The sequence below is a fragment of the Patiria miniata genome, unplaced genomic scaffold (genome assembly GCF_015706575.1).
Source record: "Patiria miniata isolate m_02_andy unplaced genomic scaffold, ASM1570657v1 HiC_scaffold_7, whole genome shotgun sequence".
NCBI lineage: Eukaryota > Metazoa > Echinodermata > Asteroidea > Valvatida > Asterinidae > Patiria > Patiria miniata.
This window is the reverse complement of record NW_024037074.1, coordinates 44,153,080-44,173,824: the sequence shown is the minus strand read 5'-3', so window position 1 is coordinate 44,173,824 and position 20,745 is coordinate 44,153,080. Positions and strand designations below refer to the sequence as shown.

At 41.1% G+C, this 20,745-nt stretch overlaps 2 protein-coding genes across 2 annotated transcripts; both read left to right on the top strand.

Moving 5' to 3' along the window:
- The first annotated feature begins 242 nt into the window (after positions 1 to 242).
- LOC119745211 (probable E3 ubiquitin ligase complex SCF subunit sconB) lies at positions 243 to 8,751 on the top strand. The gene is made up of 2 exons (XM_038221434.1): positions 243 to 1,089; positions 8,741 to 8,751. The coding sequence occupies exons 1-2, from the start codon at positions 243 to 245 to the stop codon at positions 8,749 to 8,751; spliced, it is 858 nt and encodes a 285-aa protein (XP_038077362.1).
- A 10,477-nt stretch (positions 8,752 to 19,228) lies between these two features.
- On the top strand, positions 19,229 to 20,187 carry LOC119718759 (perlucin-like protein). The gene has a single exon (XM_038188167.1). The coding sequence runs from the start codon at positions 19,244 to 19,246 to the stop codon at positions 20,033 to 20,035; it is 792 nt and encodes a 263-aa protein (XP_038044095.1). The 5' UTR covers positions 19,229 to 19,243; the 3' UTR covers positions 20,036 to 20,187.
- Positions 20,188 to 20,745: the final 558 nt, after the last annotated feature.

The window sequence follows — 20,745 nt, the reverse complement described above, 5'->3', positions numbered from 1 at the left end:
CCTCTGGTCTCTCCTCGGTTCATCTAAGGAAACACAAGATTCACAATGAACAAGTAGTTGGTGTGATGTTTCCCACTGGATAATTAAACTATATTTTACAAATGCATATATATGTATAAAACCTGGTGTGGTGAATATATTGACGATGTGAATAATGAAACCTGGCATGTTGAATGTTTTGTTAAATACATTGTAAATTTAATTCATCTCTGTGTCGTTGCAGGACTCTGGCATCTTTCAAAATGACGTCAGCGCAGGGAGCCGGAGATAAACAAAGGGAGGAAGCCGACGTCGTTTGTCATTCTGAAGCATCTCAGAATCCCGTCGACTGCTTGCCAAATGAAATCCTATGGAAGATAATTGGTTTTCTGTCGTTAGAAGACTTGTGTTATCTGGCTGTATGCAGCAAGACATGGAGGAACGTTACCAACACCAACAGCCTCTGGCTTCATCTTTGTAAGCTGAGAGATTGGGAGCGTTTTGGTACGGAAGTAGATCTCCGCAAAGAGACGCCAATCCACTCTACAGGGACCAGCACCAGTGGTACCAGTCCAACCTTTCAGACTGATTCGGTCATTAATGACGACTGTAACCTGAAGGATCTTGCACCAACCTGTGAATGGAAGGAGGTGTACATGAGAGCTTGGCATCTGGACAGGAACTGGTCTGAGGGGCGTTACCAGGAGCACAGTCTTGTGTTGTCCGACTCAGGGTCTGACTTTAATAATGCGACAACAAGATGTGTAGCAAGTGATGGCACGATATTTGGGGCCGGTGATACTACCGAGTATGTGGGACTCTGGGAGTTGAAAAGTGGACAATTTCTGCAGAAGATTCAACCCTCCAAATATATCCCCTTACCACGAACATCTTATAATGAGATAGAAGCTATGACCATGAAGGATAACATAGGGGTGGCTGCTTTCATGGGAGGTATTCTGGTATTTGAAGCCAGCACGGGCAATGTTTTGAAACTGATCCGGGGTACGGCGAGTGACTTTGATAGATACAAGCCGTCTGGTCTGTACATGGAAGAAGACAAAGTCATTGTATCATACAGGCATTACCAGAGGGCGGATAACGATGAAGGTATTCCTGTGCACATTTGGGATATCAGTGGCTTGGTCGAGGTCGGAGATAACGTTGCATGTACAGAAACCAAACTTTGCACAGATAGCTTAAATGTTTCCATAGGGAAACACATGAAATGTTTTGCTTGCCATGGGCACTGGGTAATCACTTCCTTTGAAGATGAGACTGCATTCATACTGTGGGATACGCGAACGTCTCAGCATGTACGGGTATACAGGGGACACACTGGTCAGGTTCGTAGTGGTCGTCTTGATGAAAACACTATCTTAACTGGTGATGCTGTCGGAGTGATTAGAGTGTGGACAACTGAATCTGATGTTTGCATCAAAACGCTGTCAACAAATCCCCGTTTTGTCATCCAAAGGGTGCTTTTCAACGAGCAGGGTATTGCTGCCGTCGTATTCACGCCGTATGAAGACAAACAAGACTTGGTTTTCTGGAGCCGCGATGGCTCACTCCTGAACAAGCACAAGTCAAAAGTGAATAGTTACAAATTCCACGGTAAGAGACTTGTCACACTTGACTTGTATAGAGACCAGGTTTCCGTATGGGAGGTATCCACTGGTAAATGTCTTTTGAATCACAAGGAATTAAGTCCTGAACCGCGTAACTTAGTACACATAGATGACACAAAGATTGTGTTTCATTATTATCAAAGCCGGCTTGCTTTCATTCTCCAGTACTGGTAGAAAAAATAAGAAAAAAATAAGCACTTATGTTTAATTCGTCTCTTTTTCTTTTGCCTGACGATTAATCATACACTGAGTGCATATGTAAAAAAGTTAGGCAAAATGGGTTGACTATTCGACCAACGATGGACGAATAAAATACACGTTCAACTATTGGGCAAAATTGCCCATACATATTGCGTTGTTTATATTTTGGCCAAGTAATTATATGTCCAACATGTATACATGCATGTCAAGTTTCGCGTTTGTCCGCCCATTGATCAAAATATGTTTTTGACCAGAGAGACTGTACAAATGACTGTTGCTCAATCCGAACATATTTTGTGGTATCCATCATTTTTGTAACTTGAATTTAGTAAGGTCTCTCAGAACACCTAATCGAGCCACAAAGAAAAATGATAAAAAAAGTTATCAGTGAAGTGATACATAACTAGAGCCATGCTTATTGGAACTTGACGAAAACTCTGAAGTATTGAGCTAAAAGTCAGTATTGCTGGTAGACCAGTTGTAAAGGTGAACTCTTGTAAATGTTTAGGTGTTATTATTGCTGAAACTTTAAGTTGGGGCCCACACGTTGAATACGTGAAGAAATGTGTTTCCTCTAAACTAGGTATGCTAAATAGAATCCGCGACTATATTCCCCAAAGCAGCCTGCACTCTCTTTTTGTTAGCTTAGTTATGCCATCATTAGATTATTGTAGTACTGTATGGGGAGGGCGGTACATATGTTCTAATAATATTCTTAATAAATGTCTGAAAAGAGCAGCGCGGATAATCCTGAAGTGTGCATTCTTAACATCATCAGTCGATATGTTTGCTAGACTTAATTGGATGTCATTTTCTGAAAGAGTTGAGTATAAAAAGGCTATTCTTGTTTAAACAAACTTACTCCTCTGTATATGACAAATCTGTTTAAACCACTTATTCAGACTCGTGAAACGAGACAATCCACTGGCATGACACTGAGGATTCCTTTTGCGAAAAAAGAATATTATGGCAGCTGTATTCGTGGGCTTTGGCTTGGGGGGGGGATCACGCATTTCTTTTCCATTTACTTTTAGAAGTTTGATTTTTTTTTTTAAACATTGCCCATACACATTTTTTGGCCGTAGAAAACAATTTTTTGGGGGGGGGCTGGACTATTTTGATGTTGGTGGCGCCATTTTACACCCTATTATACTCCTCGAAAAATAGGCCACATACACCACGATCAAATGGGGACGAACACAAAGTGACAAAAAAATATTGAATAATTGACAACCTCCTGGGGAGGGGGGGGGGCTCAAGCCCGCCATGGCGCCCCCCCCCCCTTGGGTCTGCCATTAATTATTAGTTATCCCACGAGCGCGCTTGGAACACAGAATAATGCTGTGCGTCTGTGTCCCAATACCAATGGCCCAATAACACACGACACACTTCACATAATACATACATACATTCGATTTTGCGGGGTGCAATAAAGTCGTGCAATATTATATAAATATCACACTGTTGTTGCTATGGATAGACTGATCATGATCGAGGATTCAATTTTGCTTGAAGATAATACTCAATATCGCAATCAAAATTACCTTACTCATTCAAGACTGTATTCACCGTGCTTCTTGAAATTTACTAACTTTCACAAACTTGGAATTTAGCCTGTGTACTGATGACGTCACACTTTGTTCTAACGTGTGGGCTTTCCTATGGTGCTCAGTGGACCGTGGGCCCCCACTGGCTCCATAGGAAAGTGCACATGTAAACTAAGTGTGACGTCATCAGTACAGAGACTTATTGAGTTCCTTCTACATGAATTTCACCTGGATGTGTGTCCGCTGTACTGGGTGCGGGTAGAAAGCATAGAGCTGTTGCATACCCTGAACAGTCACTGCTGATGAGAATCGACTCTCAAGGAATTCCTCCGCGCTGTTATATTTCACTTGTGTCCACAAAATCAAACTGTATTCCTGGAATATTCACCTTATAAATACAGCTGCTGAGCATTCAAGATTTGTTCTTCAAAGGGCTTCTGAAGACTCTGAAGCCCGCCCCCAAGCAAAATCCTTGGTGCGCCACTGCTAATAGCTTTTTGTCAGAGTCTGGTTAGACCTCATCAGCCCTCAACATGACAAATTACCATTTTTTTTCTAGTGGATTCTGATAGACATGCTCTATCAAGGCATTTTCATTTCTTTTTGGAATGATACATTGTTACAAAAATTGGGTCAAAGGTCACAGTCGCATATTACAGGTCATGGTGACCTACTTTTCACAAAATGCTATTCTCATTATTTTGATACCAAATGTGCATATATTTGATGAAAATTGACATGGTTTTGACATGTTTGGACTAAAAGGGTGGTATTTTAATCTAAAATGTCAATTTTTTTGTGGTTTCTGCCCTGACCACATGGTAGGTCTGATCGGGCAAAAAAATTGGTGTGTATTCATTGCTCATCAGGATCTACAAGCACAGCAATTTTTATCAAAATCGGAAGACATGAGGTAACAAAGTGCGTTGGTCTGACATGGAATGACCGTTAATAGTAAAGCCTGTTAGCGATGTTGTTTCACACTGTACATTAAATGGACGTGTTACTGTCAATAGCATACTGCTCACATTATAGTTGTATACTATTATACACTGCTCACATCAGTAGTTTTCTGCTTTCTAAATTTAGGATTGTAAATTCAACTTCACTTTACATGGAAAGTCTGTGCGAAGACTGATGATTGTCTTGTCCAATGGAATGAGCGTTGATCCCATCCTCCTTATGGTGCACTGACAAATATCTGACTACAGCGAGCTAACCGCTGCATTAGGAATTCTTATAAAGTGACAGGTTAAAGGAGAATCTCAGTTCCGGTGAACTAGTAACCATTGCCCTGCAGACGTAAGCATTCATTGACCTCGAAAAATACAGAAGAATGTTTTCCTCAAAATATCAGTTGTTTCCTTTCTGGTATATAGCACAGATGAGCTACATGGATCTGGTATGCGGATGTAAGGTAGGCCTGCATTTTCCCCGGGTCGAATATCCTCTTGAAACAGTAATTGGACATGATGATACATACAAATGTTCCCCAGTCCCTATGTTCCCCAGTCCCTATGTTCCCCAGTCCCTATGTTCCCCAGTCCCTATGTTCCCCAGTCCATATATGTTCCGCTCACGTGAAAGATGTGTCAGAAGTGCCGATGGACAAAAAACAAAAAAAAACCAGAAAATACAAACACCAAAATTTACAAATACTTTTCTTTTACATTTTTGATTTAGTTTCTCAGGCATTTCATTTAATTATTCAATAACTGCTAATTGTTGAAAGCAAACAAGACGAAAAAAGGCACAGGCCTATAGACCTAACATTGACACGGTCAAATAAACAAATATACACGGTCCTACGTCACACCTGTATATCGCCCTCAATAGCCACTTGATTGCCAATGGGACTATATTAATATAGTCAGCATCCTGTTGTACATTTGTATTCATTTTTCAGGTATGTGACTCGTGACTACAGACCACATTGCGGAAGTGATTTCACAAAAAATATATAAGGCATAGTAAATGAAACGTACCTGTTGAAAAACAAATTAAACTTGGATGAGGCTTATAGATTTCTTTCAAATCGGAAGTGGAACGAATTAGTTTGCCAGAGTGAGTTGCGATAGAAATTTGGTTACATATATTTGTATCTAGGCATTACTAATTTTATAGAGGAAACGGTTTAACCTTTAAGTTTGAGCTTTAGTAAATTTGCCACATAACATGATGTTAATTCAATTGGACTGTTACATGTACGACTTGGGATTTAAGAGTCGTTTCGTGTAAATACTTCATAAAGTGTCCACGCTCAAAAAATCGAATTTTTTAAAACTTTGTGGGATGAAAGGACTTAGGGAGCAAGTAACCAAAATAGACTTTTTAAACTTTTATTTTGCCCGTTGCCATGGTTACGGGCCATTATGTGTTTTGGCCATTTTTGGGCAATTTTGAGAATGCAAAAATTCATTTTTTGCGTTATTTTCAAAGGTCATCAAGCCAAACTGCGAAGTAATGTCACAAAAGTAACTATATCACGACAAAGTATCATCCTTACCCTTACAAGAAAAAAATAGAAACACTTCTGAAAAATCTCCTTTACATTATTTTCAGGCCCTATAATGCAACATGTCTTTACAACTAGCAAAATTGCATTTTTTACCCCATTTTTATCCCTCCAAAATGGCACTTGCCAGGGCACTCAGAATAATTTCCCTTCGGCTATGGTTAGTTCAGACATTGGTCTTTTCATATCTGGTGAGAAAATTTTGGGTTATTGTATATCCTTTGCGCAGTAGCGCTCCAAAAATGTTAAATTTCACCAAAACCTTAAAAAGTGTATTTTCAGTGTTTTCCTTTGTTTTGAGTAATAACTTGTATAATTGGTATTGTTCATGAATCTAGCACATTTTCACAAACAGAATCAGACCGTGTATCATTTTTAGACCAGTGGATGAATAGTGGGTCGTGTACTCCCCCCCCCCCCACCCCTGGCTAGACCCCGCCCACTCCCCCTGTGCCACCGAATTTTGAACTTGTCTGTTGCATAACGAAACAAATGTAAATAAATATTATGCAAGTGAACACTTTAGAAATTACATAGACTTCCTTTCCACAGCCTCCCCTTCCCCCACCTCGGGGCATTGCTTGGGGTTGAGGGTGGGGTGTGACCACCCACCAATAACTTGGCTTTGTATTATAGGGCCTAAAAATAATATAAAGCGGATTTTTCAGAAAAGTTTCTATTTTTTTCTTGTAAGGGTAAGGATGATACTTTGTCATGATATAGTTACTTTTGTGACATTACTTCGCAGTTTGGCTTGATGACCTTTGAAAATAACGCAAAAAATGAATTTTTGCATCCTCAAAATTGCCCCAAAATGGCCAAAACACATAATGGCCCGTAACCAAGGCAACGGGCAAAATATCGGTTTAAAAAGTCTATTTTGGTTACTTGCTTCCAAAGTCCTTTCATTCCACAAAGTATAAAAAAATTCTTTTTTGAGCGTGGACACTTATATGAAGTATTTACACGAAATGACTCTTAAAGACACCCCCCCTGCAGTCTGGGATCAGGGAACAGGCCTGAACAAGGTATGCGCAAAGGTACTGCACTGAAAAACTGCCTGGGTTAATTTTACCCTAGAAAGGGTGAAAACTAATTGTTTGGGTTAGAATTTATGTTAAATTCAACCAAAAGTTGTAGTCATACAAGACCAAATTAAATTTGGTCCTGAATGACCACAAGTTCTGGTTGAATTGAGCAGAAACTCTAACCCAAACAATTGGTTATAGAACAACCCAAGTTTGGGTAGTTCCAATTTTCACCCTTTCTTGGGTAAAAGTAACCCAGGCAATTTCGAGCAATTTAAAAAATTATTTTCGAACGATTATAGTACAAGCTCTCAATACAACAAATGAATCATTTCTGCAATTGTCCTCCGATAGAAAAGAAAGAAAATAAAACAAAAAGTTATGTGGCGATGGCCAAGTCTTCAGGAGTCGGACTTATGACCCTAACTCAATGAGCCCCTTACCGACTTCCATATAGAACTCTTCCGGGACTCGGTACCCGGCCCACCACACCTCCTTCCCTGTCCATCCATGTAACTAAAGTCAGGCACCATAAAGGGAGGAAACGAGGTGGCACCCTAAGCCTTGCTGCCGAGTCAGCAAAAGAACCCCGTACCTATACGCAGATGCCAACCTGGACTTCGCAGACAGTCCCAACTTGTGAGTCAGCTTACCGACCGACCGAGCTAACTGCTGTTGGTAAATGACGACGGGAAATTAATACTCTTAAATGACAGAACCGCGGGCATCGAAAACCAAAAAATGACACCAAGCGGGTTCGAACCCCTAACCCTGGGTCCGCTGTCAGACAGCTTAACAACTAGGCTGTTTCAGTAGTTGCTTTTCTCTTTGCGTTTAAAAACATAATCCTTATTTCGGCAGTGGGAGAGTTACTTTGTGTTTCATAGCTGCACGAAAGATGCATCAGCATCGTGTTGTACACATGAATGCTCTTACGTAACTCTTTTCTACAATCATTCTTATGTACCGAGCAGTTGACTATTCAGAGTCACGGCGAGCAATTAACCTTACCAAGCTTGTCCTTATTCTGTCTCATCAATTATTGTTGCGCGTCGAGCGTCTTTCGGCCGGCACTGACATGTCGCTATGATTGAGAAAAATTCTAGCAAGTTTCCCTTACCTCATTATATTTATATCAAACTACTGACCCGTTTACACATTTTTACGAGGGAATTTTGTTTGTCTGATTCTAATCCGGCTCCCTTAGCTAGCTTGGGAAACTTCATCTTTTCTTGTACTAGGGAATGATGCCCATTATAATACAATGTCACATTAACGTCAGCCAGTGGCATGATTAGAATCGGGACCACGCGACTGCAATGACGGCCAGTGGCGTAAATCTGTGCCGGCGAGTGGTAAGGGGATGATGCCCATTAGATGATGCCCAAATCTGTGCCGGCGAGTGGTAGGGGGATGATGTGCGTCTTGTATTTTCATGCGGTAGAGAAAGCTCATCAGATCACTTACTCCGCTTACTTCACTGGCTCCCCGTCAAAGAAAGGATCATGTTCAAAATTATGTTGTACATATATAAATCTTCCCATGGTCAATCCCCAAGTTATATCACTGATAGCCTCACCCTGTACAACTTGAATGGATCTGAAGATCGCAGAAGACTCCGCTCTTCTTCTGATGTCACCCGGCTGGTTGTTCCTCGTTCCAACAAGAAGGCGGGTGACAATTCATTCTCTGTTGTTGCCCCTAAATTGTGGAATCAACTACCGGTTGACATCAGGGAAGCTGCGTCTACAGCGATCTTCAAGCGCCTACTCAAAACACACTTATTTCCCAATGCATAATAGTTGTTTTTGTGTGTGTATATGATTTCTTTGCAATTTTCAGTAACTGTTTAAGCTGTTTGTTGTGAGGCGCTGTGATCGTTGTAGAGCGCCATACAAATGCTTTGTATTATTATTATTATTTTATTAGGGGGGGGGATGGGGGATGACCAAATCATACAATTCGGGCGATTCACAATGCAGTGCGCCACCAAGAGTTTGCCATGGAGAGTCAGTTTTTCAAATTACGGTCGACAAAACAAGACTCATTTTAATGAGTGTTATTAAAAAACTTAAGCTAAGTGGTTATAAATTCGGGTATAGCGATCTGCCACCTTACTAAAAACACCATATTGATACAAAGAAAAGAAAAAGGCAAATTTATACTCGAATTCATACGCTTTCGAAACTACTGACCGGGGAAAAAAAACTAACAATTTCAAAGGTCCCGCGCTGCGAATTTGTCGACCATCTCCCACTATGCACTAGGTAAAAATGAACTCTCCTTGGCAAACTCTTGGTGGCACATGAAACGCCCGAATTGCCCGGCCGTGGACATTCGAAAAGGGAGGGGGGGGGGGGACACCACATTATACTGGGACGCTCTTTATCAATTATGTATACTCGCGCTTACATTTTTAAAAGCTTTTGTACTTTGTTTCTCCACTTTCCAGTGCTATTGAATATATTTTGATGGGACGTTCGGAAAATACCTCAAAATCCTTATTTTTTGCTCATCACAAAAAGTGGGGAATGATTCAATAGCCCATCCCCGCAGTCAAAAAGAGTGGGTTTATATACCACCACCCCACCCCCACCCCGGAAATTACGCCCCTGATGACGGCGCACGGAGCCAACGAGCCTGCCACTCGCATGGTCTTTTTTTCGTGTCCGGGTTGCCATACGCCTTGACTCAAGTCTACGGTCATGAAAAGGCCTTGGAGATGAAACAAAACAAATCCATGAACCCTTGGCGACTGAACGATCTAAATTGGGGTCGTATTGTTTACTTAACAAGCGAGTATAATTTTTACTAACAACTGCACATGTAATACGCCAACTTAGTCTTTCTTAACAAAAATCAATTCTCCGAGCAACTCATGTCATCTCAAGAAAAATCTTAATGCTTCAAACTTAAACTTTCACAAAAACTTTAAATGAAGCCCATTCAAAAATTAATTGTGCCCAGTAACATTCTCTCGTAGTTTTTGACCACATGTGCGGTACAAAAATAGGCCGAACACTAATTAGTGCCTAATTAGCCCGTTAAAGTGACCCAATCTTCACTGCACTATTGTAACCCAAGAGGCAGTGAAATACGCAGCAGAAATGAAAGCATCATTACAATAGAACAAACTGACCCGAGACATTTATTTTCTAAAACCGATCCGACCCTACCCGGCAACAATTCAAAGAAAACCGACCCGAGCCGAACCGACCCGAAAAACCCGAGTATCTGGCTTCGGCTAATGTGTCCACTTTCTGCACCTGAACTTACCCAGTTCGCGTGAAAAAATGTCGGCCTCCAGTAAACTGAATCATGCCGTACGGCACTCACAACTTGACCTACTGCCAGTGGGCCTATCCCGCGAGCGCGAGTGGAACACGGAATAATGTAGTGCGTCTGTGTCCCACATACCACGAGGCCGAACCTCGTGGTATGTGGGACACAGACGCACTACATTATTCCGTGTTCCACGGAAGTTCTCCATAGGTTTGTGCACAAATGCCCATCAGGCATCTCTTTGTACATCGAGTTAGCGCTCTAGTAATTTAATATAGCTCTATGATGTAGCACGGCTTGTTGCCATGGATTGACCAATCAGGATCAAGGATTCAAGTTTACTTGAAGATAACATGTTATTGATCGATCGAGACAGACCGCAAACCATTTTTAATCGCACCGCGCGCAGTGACTCTGCACTAAATAGTGCACCATGTGAATTTCTATTCGGTTTCGGTTTATTTCGGTTTATTTCGGGTTTTTCCAAAAATAATGGCTAACCCGACCCGACCCGACCCAAAAATCGCAAACGCAAAACCTAAACCGACCGACCCGTTAAAATGACGGACAAACCGACCAGATCCGACCCCAGATGTATTTTAATTGCTTTTGTTCTATTGTTCAGCGCTTTGAGGAATCATTGATTCACATTATATAAATGCTGTATGATATAATTATTACAATATTAGTTAATTGGTACATTAGAAAGGGGACAAAAATCGGAGAACTATACAAATTGAGAGAAAAAAAACTTGTTTGCGGAACTTAAGTATTACATATTTCTTTCACATCGGATGTAGAATGAATGAGTTTGCCAGGATGTGGTTAGATTTTTGTCACATTTATTTGAAACTTAAATACCAATGTTTAGCTAAGATGAAAGGAGCGTGTTGATAAACTGACTTATTTCCAAACATTTTATTTTTTTAGCTTCTGGCATACAGCGCCACATACAACTAATTCGGTTAATCAAAAATTGCTCGCAGTATTTTTCTCGAGTTCAAGGAACATCTACCTTTGTCCTTTATAAATTAATGTTGATCTTCCCTTGTTATTAAGCAGAAAGTGTATCGTCGCGTCCATTGTAAAATTTAATAAAACAGTTTCGATTGCTACTATCGCCGGTGTGTGGCTCCTAATACATGTGTGGGGAAGTCTAGTATATATTTACGCCACACTTATTGGGGCTACCTTGAGCTCGATGGGACACAAGATAAAAACTGGTTGAACAGCTAGTTCCCCGAGATGCACTATAACAATCCAGATTGTATGATGAATACTTGGCTTATAGGAAAAACTTCCACTTCGGTTGTTTTGTTTAATGCATTTTATTCATCACTGTGTCATAACAGGATTGTAAAGTCTTCATTTCCACCCTAAATTTTGAGAAGTTACACAGAAAAAAGTGAGTGTCAAAAGTTACACATTTTAGAAAATTCTTATTGCACAACGAATCGCATGTACAAGGCACTTAATGTACGCAGTGCAATTTTACCGATAACCAATCATTATACTATAATTTGGCTAACGAACGATTTACAGCGCGACATAACTGTCAGGGTTTTCAAGATCCAAGTGTTTTATTAAACGCAAGTATGTCTTGAAGTGCTTCAGGAAGAGCTTCTACGAGATCACGTGCAATCATCTCAAACCTTGGCAGAAAGCCTTGTTTAGTAATCTCCCGCATGGTAGTGAAGTACGAAAAATGTACGACAAAGGCCCTTCCTACAACGCAGTTGGGATTCTTGACTTTGCCGGAGTAGATGACTGTTAACCAATGTTCATCGTCTGCACCAATTGGTCCACTTTCCAACATGGCTTGAATGTCAATGAGGTTTGAATCCAGTAAAAAGAAGTTGATGCTGAAGCGAGCTCTTTCAGGGGTCAGGTACCGTCCGTCAAATAGTAATTTCTCCAGTGATTTGTTCTGGTAGTGATAGAAGAATGCCTTCATTGCCATCACAGCACATTCTGCAGATTTCCAGCCGCACTTTGGGAGACCGTCAAGGCTGAACTGAAATTTGAGCTTCTTTGGGTTGATAGCCTCGTTGTCATAGATACCCATCTCTTGGTGGATATAGCTACATCGCCAGTTACCGCCTCCGATGTTGCCGAAATGAATGAAGCACTCGGAGGTGTTCTGCTGCTCAATAAGCTGCCTGAAGGTTCCAGGGTGGATGTACACGATGTCGTCGTCCATCTTGAAGTACTTTCTCTCTGGGTGCCTCGCCATCTCATCAAAACTCTCGTACACAAATCCGCCAAATACGCCCTTAGGACGAGTCGCCGTGTTCCTGTTGTGATTGCGAAATCGGAGCTCAAAAACCTCCTCTCCCAGAACTGTATTGGCGGTTTTAGTCAACTCGGTCAGTTTCGAGAGGGTTTGGTGATTGTATTTCATCATGTAGTAGACCACCTTGTCCAGGACTCCGCCATTCTTCCTCAAGTTGCGATAGATGTAAGCAAAATTAATACGGAGATATTCCCAGCGTCCCGTGAAAATACGAAGAATGTTTTCAGAGTTTGTTTTCCTGGCAAAGCTGACCTGCCTCTCCCGTCTTGGCTGCAATTCACTCCGTTTGGGTTGCACTTGCACTGGCAACGGTTGCTTCCTTACTGTCGATGTCTGCAGAGGATTGAAGTAGTAGGCTGATGTAACTAATGTGAAAATCACAAAAGCAGTGCAGGACAGCGTGATGGCGTTTTGACTGACTGTTGCTGACTTTCGGACAGCCATGTCTGCGTGTATACAAGTGCAGTACACCTACACTGCAGTTTCCACTGGTTAACTTGTTTCTTTAAAACCTTGTGCTGAGTTAATCCCGTCCTCCGACCGGTGGGTAATGATGGTTAACCAGCATGACCAGTTCAATTAACGTGATCGCACTGTGCAGCAGGGTGCAGTGCAGAGAGAATGTACATTGTAGGCCACGTCAAGGAGAACAGATGAGAAACTGTATATTCGCCGAGTCAATCAAGGACGAATCTACAGTTCCGAGTCTATTCTCCAACTTAACTGTAAAACATCAATTGTAATGCAAATAAAATCCTTGGTTAAGGCCAAAAAAAAAAACCAATTGTAATGCAAATAAAATCCTTGGTTAAGGCCAAAAAAAAAATATTCGGTCTCTGGTCAGACCAAAGTTCCGGAATTGACGCAGCGACGCGGCTTTTTATTTTTTGTGGCTTTTTTTTTCCCTTCAAGCTTGGATTGTACAGACAAGGTGGGGTACTATTTTGCTTTTTTGGTGTCCTCATGTACATTGGTGTCCTCCATAATTTGCCTTGGTGCTTTCGATCATTTGCCTTGGTGCAATTCCCATTCCTTGGGGCTCTTTGGTAATAAAAAAAAAAGAGGAGATGCGGCAATAGAGGGCGCTGTTGAAGCTACCGCGGAACATTTTGGGGAAAAAAAAGATTGACGCGCATGATTAAAATCGACGCGCGCGCTGACCAGAGACCGACTTATTTTTTTTGTTGGCCTAACCACTGTGATTCTCCACGTTTGTCAATAATTTCGTACAATCTATTCAACTTTGCCTGGCCCTGCGCTTTCATCATGACAAGATCATATTGTTAACTCCTCGGATGGGTGCTCACCTTCACCGTGTCATACACTAGTGCATTGGTCCTTCTGGAAAGTGACACACACATATTCACAGTTTTTTTAATACGCTAAAATGCACACCCATACAACGGAATGCAAGACGTAGAATGAGTAACCTACATAGACAAATTAAGTAAAACTTAATGCATTTTATGGCTGACTGGTCTCACTGTTAGCACAGCGTAGCCCGTTAAGAAGGGCGAGCTGCGCAACGTGGCAGACAGTGCAAGATGATATAATAGCGAAGTAAATGGAAATTAAAATCACAAAAGCCTAAATTCTCAAGAAATGCAGGGTGTGGTGAAATACGGCACTAACAATTTCGGCAGCACAGAGCGAACAGCCATTTGAAAGAACAACTGCGTCACCTCCTCCACCCCTCCTTCCACACACGGCATCAAGCCTCTGGGGTTAGGAGTCCTTACAAAGAAACAAATGTAACAAGAAAAAAATATATATATAGATACAGTGAAAATAACAGGGTAAAACATTAAGTTATCAGTTTTTGATATGAAAAAAAACCGACAACAACAACGAAGAAACAGTCGATAAATTAATACTTGAATTGAGTTATTTGGTACATTGACCAAAATATAATGTTTATCAAGTTCAGGGCTAGTTGTGGCGAGATGGCCCTCCAAAACAGCCAAGAATAGGTTAAAACACAGAAGTAAAATCATGTGAAAATAGTTGACAAAAGATAAAGAAATATTACCAGTAAATAAATTACTAATTATATTAGCTTAGTTAGTACATGGAACAAAACATAATGTTAACAAAGTTCAGAACTATAATTGAAAAGAAAAAGTGTTAGTATCCAAAGGTTGTAACAATGCAACGAAAATTAGTGATTAAAGAAAAGAGGAAATATTTTCAGAGACAACAAATACAAAAGAGATCAGATGCCAAAGATGGTAAACTTAGTAGATATGTACTATGTTTAATTATCTCGTTAAGTAAGTAATATTTAATTTAAATGATTATTGTGTAAGAAAAAGAAAAAGAAAAGAAAGGACTCCTCAACCCCAAAAGGTCGAGCTCTAGCTAATGATGCTTTATTGTGTGAGAGACAAGAAAAGCAATAAATAGATAATATAGGTATGGTTCTAAAGATACGCTTTTCCACTTTACAATGAGAAATCAAACGTCCAAATCTGAAAATTTTGACAGAGTTACGAGTAATTCTCCAGCGAGGTCAAATTGACCATGGGACCAAGTTTTCAAATTTAGGCATTGGGATAAAGGTAGCCAAATAGCCTCGGGGCTGTGTGGATAATTGCCTGGCCTTCATAAATGTGTTTGGTGAGTGAACACAATTCAAAACGCTTTCTTCTTCTTAATTCTTATTGTTATTAAACAAAACGAATCAAGTATAGAGTGGGAAAAGTCGGCGAAACACAAAAACCATCAAGAGACAACAATCAAGGAAAAGAACGAGAAAACAAGAACACGTGCGATCGACTAAAAACTGGACACTAGCGAACAAGTAGTTATAATAGTTGAACAGGTAGTTCCCTGGGAAACACTATAACAATCCAGATTGTATGATGAATACTTGGCTTACGTGAAAAAGGGGAAAACTTCCACGCTGGTTGCTAATTTGTTGAATAAATCCAATTCATCTATGTGTCATTGCAGGATTCTTAAATATTTCAAAATTGAGAATTTCAACTGAAATTGAGAAAAAGACTCCCGTTTCATTTTCAACCTGAATTTTGAGAAGTTACAAAGAAAAAAAGTGAGTTTCAAAAGTTACACATTTAAAAAAATGTTTATTGCACCACGAATCGCATGTACAAGGCACTTGGTGTGTGAGTGCAATTTTACCAATAACCAATCATTATACTATAATTTGGCTAACGAACGATTAACAGCGCGAAATAACTGTCAGGGTTTTCAAGATCCAAGTGTTTTATTAAAGGCAAGTATGTCTTGAAGTGCTTCAGGAAGAGCTTCTACGAGATCACGTGCAATCATCTCAAACCTTGGCAGAAAGCCTTGTTTAGTAATCTCCCGCACGGTAGTGAAGTACGAAAAATGTACGACAAAGGCCCTTCCTACAACGCAGTTGGGATTCTTGACTTTGCCGGAGTAGATGACTGTTAACCAATGTTCATCGTCTGCACCAATTGGTCCACTTTCCAACATGGCTTGAATGTCAATTAGGTTTGAATCCAGTAGAAAGAAGTTGATGCTGAAGCGAGCTCTTTCAGGGGTCAGGTACCGTCCGTCAAATAGTAATTTCTCCAGTGATTTGTTCTGGTAGTGATAGAAGAATGCATTCATTGCCACCACAGCACATTCTGCAGATTTCCAGCCGCACTTTGGGAGACCTTTCCGGCTGAACTCAAATTTCAGCTTCTTTGGGTTGATAGTCTCGTTGTCAAAGATACCCATCTCTTGGTGGATATAGCTACATCGCCAGTTATACCGCCTCCGATGTTGCCGAAATGAATGAAGCACTCGGAGGTGTTTTGCTGCTCAATCAGCTGCCTGAAGGTTCCATGGTGGATGTACACGATGTCGTCGTCCATCTTGAAGTACTTTCTCTCTGGGTGCCTCGCCATCTCATCAAAACTCTCGTACACAAATCCGCCAAATACGCCCTTAGGACGAGTCGCCGTGTTCTTGTTGTGATTGCGAAATCGGAGCTAAAAAAACTCCTCTCCCGGAACTGTGTTGGCGGTTTTAGTCAACTCGGTCAGTTTCGAGAGGGTTTGGTGATTGTATTTCATCATGTAGTAGAACACCTTGTCCAGGACTCCGCCATTTTTCTTCAAGTTGCGATAGATGTAAGCAAAATTGATACGAAGGTATTCTCAGCGTCCGGTGAAAATACGAAGAATGTTTTCAGAGTTTTTTTTGTGGTAAAGCTGAGAAAGTAACCTTTTGTCCGACAGAAGAATCCTATAATTATTGAAGTACGTTTTTTTTTTTTTATTGTTACCCCCGGCTGGACACGTCTTTTTCGATGGTGGTTGGTACAATTTATTTCCCATCAGCCCATTGTCTTGCACTCACTCTTTCTTCACTGTGAACATTTTGTGACATTCACATATAGTCACTTATCCTACCGTTGCAACTGCCGTCCCTATTGCAGCAATAACGACGAATATGATCCATACCGATTAGATTTGCCTAATTTTGGCTGCAAGTGGGGCCTACACCTCCAATAATACAGGTGTTTTCCTGGAGGAAGCAGGTATAGGTCTAGGCCTTTTTCGGACTACTCTTTAAACATGTAGAACCGTCAAATACAGTTTCCTTTGCGTTCATATATTGTTCAAGTCAATTTAGCAACCCTGTAATGTTTGTCCATTATGCCCACACATATCATCAAATTGAACGTGGTGGACCATGGTATGCGGGCTCATAAAAACGCACTTAAAGCCAGAGTCCATCATTTGCAGCTGTCCAAAAAGTAACTGGCGTAATTATTGTTGAAAAACATACTTGGTTGAAAGATAGTAAGGGGACTAAACTCCCTGTGAAATTATTCTTTCTGGCAAGCTGTCATTTGGAGTAATCAACGAAAGAAGGCCTTTCCTACGTGGTGATTCTTAGGAAGCACCGTAGGAAATTCAAATTAGTAGTTCGCTTTTTTATTCGGCGAAGCGTGCGCAAGCATTGGCACAACGCACACGCGCGCGCGGTTGCGAATTCGTCGGATCAGTGCGCGACATCGCGTAGCTGCAATCGGTCTGTGAGAACCTGTCTCGGACGCTGAATTCAGGCCCAATTCAAAACATGATTCAGCAACTTTTGATTTGAAATCGAGATCCTAAATGTTGTTTTTCTCGAAATATACAGCTGAAGCTGAGCTGAAACTTCATCAGGTTAGTTGTTCAGCATCCTTCTTTAGATTTTGAGCACTTGAACAAAATGCACAAATTGCAAAATGATGGTCTATACCTTTAACGTACTCGAGATTGATGGCAGGGGCGGATCCAGGAATTTTTTGGGGGGGGGGGGGGTCATCAGCAAATCAAAGCTGAAATGTAGACAGGTTGTTTTTTTTCTCCGGACGGTTGGCCTCCGTAAATTAATAGAGGCGAGGGAAGTCTGACCCGTAAGGTCATGGCCAAATTCTACAAATGCACTTCAAAAATCTGTCAGATTTATAAAAAAAATCTGCGAAATTCCCCAGAATTACTCGAAATACACTATAAACACTTTAAATCACATGCAGATGTTGTAGCATTGCCTTACTTAAGGTTCAAATTACATTATAAACAATCTATAGTCACGTTATGAAATTGCGTAAATTTCATGCAAAACGCGATTGCGTCACGACGGAGTCCGGTTCCCAGTGAACCTTAGAACCTAGACCAGCCAACCTGTCCCATTATACAAGGCTTTGTTTGAAAGGATTGAAGCTTTTTTCAACAAGCGTACTATTTTTTATTTTAATTTGCTATGTTTTTCTGTCAAATAACCTCTCTTTTTTGCAGAATTCTGCCAGAAATCCACCAAAAAAAATTATTCTGTCAAATTTTCTGTCACACTCGTGCTTTTTAACAAAATAATCTGTCAAAGTTAGCCAAAAATTGGCTAAAACGGTGACCATGGCGGGGGGGGGGGGGAGGGGCTCGTGCCATACCTTTAATGGCGGCGTTGTTCAAATCTAACGATCGTGAAAACTATATTATTACCAGTATATTGGGGTGTCAAAGTGCAGGGGGGGGGGGTTGGCAGATTATTTTTAATATATTTCTTTGCGTAAGATCGGGGGAGGGGTGGTTTTTGACCGCCCCCCTTCTGGATTCGCGCGGATCGGTTTGAAAAACGACCCCTTCTTGACACCCATAAAAGACAGGTGCATAGACTGGTTGCAAGTTCCCCCATCATCGTAGTCTGGTTTCCAGAACAAAAAATTCTGACTATTCCTGATGAATCTTAGGTCAGGTAGCCTCCGGTAATACATTGTATTACAATTAACGTTACGTGACTAAAACGGGAGGAAATCCTCCTTTTTCCGAATATGTCCGAAGTTTGCCGAATTCATTTCGTCGACAATCGGATAGCCCCCGAGTATTTCCGAGCACCCATTGGTATCGCTTTTACACATTGAAAGGTTAGGGCTCCATTTAAGTGGTTAATTTCCTGCCACGTACAGCAGGAAATTGTTAACAATTCGTGGTACAAATAAATTACTTCGTCATGGCTGAAGATCTATTTTGATTGCTCGGTCGGCCAGCAGCCAATATAAAATGCCTCGCGTAGTTCTAGCCCCCGCACTAATTAAAGAATTGTCGGAACAATTTAATATTGATTCACTGACCTACATGTATTCAAAATTGTTGCCATAACAACTAGCTTTTCAACTGATGTCGAATTGGTTGTTTTCGTTCACTGCGGTCTCAAGTGCTCACTTTGGCTATAAGTCTCCACTCCGTGTACGTACGCTTAGAATAAAAACGGCAAGTAATTGAAACCTGTTGCCTACCAAACAAATCATGTATTCGCCAGAATTGGTTGTCATTTTGGCCATCTCTTCTTCTATCGCAGCAGTAATGGGATCGTATAACATCTGCCCGGCTCAACCAGCTGTCAGCTGTTCTTGCCCGTCACAGTGGCAAATGTGGCACTACGTGTGCTATCGCATCACTCCGTCACCGCATAGTTGGGATGACGCCAAGACAAAATGCCAAGATTTGGGAGGCAAGATGGCCGCTCCTCGCTCGCTGGAAGAAATGAAGTTCATGGTGGACTTGGCCCGAAAGCTGGACAGTAACTACCATGTCTGGATTGCTTGCACTGACAAGGAAGCGGAAGGAACTTGGGAGTGTGACGGCCAGGAAGGAAGAGAGCCCTTCCTGGAATGGAGTGCTAAGCAACCAGATGATTTCCAAGACAATCAAGATTGTGCATACATATTTGGATATTTTAATGACAAAATGGATGACGGTTCTTGTTCTGTGAATCATAAGGCAGTATGTGCTCATCAGGCGGCTTGTCCTCACCACTCAACCCAACCCCGTCGATACTGCCTCTCTACCGACACCCACGGCCGCATTCTCAACTCAACCTGCCTCCTCGACCACAGCATCCGGGAGTTTATCACCGAGGGCGTGGTCGCCTGTGGCTCAGCCTGCGCCAAGGAGCCCGGATGTCGCTCCTTCAACATCAAGAAAAGCGAAAAAGGGAAGAAAATCTGCCAGCTGAAAAACAGCACAAGCTCCGAAGATAAGGACAAGTTTCAAAACACCGATTATTTCTGCATGTACTCAGAAGTGTGCATCGGCTAGTAGTAATGATAATAGGGAAACATTCTCGGTGATTTGCATTGTAGTTTATAAACTTGAGCTTGAAATAACTGGAAGAGACAGAGATATGCTTCTTGCGAGGACAAACCATTTGTGAGACGTTATTTTGTACAACAAGATTTCAGGACAAAAAAATGAGTTGCTTCCGGTAAAGGAAAAAGGTGTTTCAAAAAGATCTTTTCTTGAAGTAATCAAGGTAAACAAATATTCAATTCTCTTTACGTGTAAAAAATAAATACAAAAGAGCAAGACTGCTAGACTTTTCACTCCAGAGACATTTTGACAATGAACACCGATTTTGTTCTTTGCGTCATTAGATAGACGTGGTTAAAAAAGTGAAGTCTCATAGAATGTTGGAATAGCGTAATCTCAACTTTGGAGACATCACTGTACATAATTAAGAGTTATTTTTCTTGCTTTGGTAAATCTATACATTTAGTTTCCCTGGTGGACAAAAAAAAAACAGAATGAGAAGAGTTCGGCTGCTCGTAAATTCGCATTTTAATTATTCTAGTGTTTGTATATTTTTGTAATAAGGATAAACACGAGATGTTCCGAGTCATTAAAATAGTATTGTGTCCGATCCATGTTTTGTGAAGTGAATTGACTGAGATCTAATTGACTTACGAATTTAACACTTTAATTTAAAATAACAGTTATAGCAGGCTCAAGGGCGGATGGGGGGGGGGGGG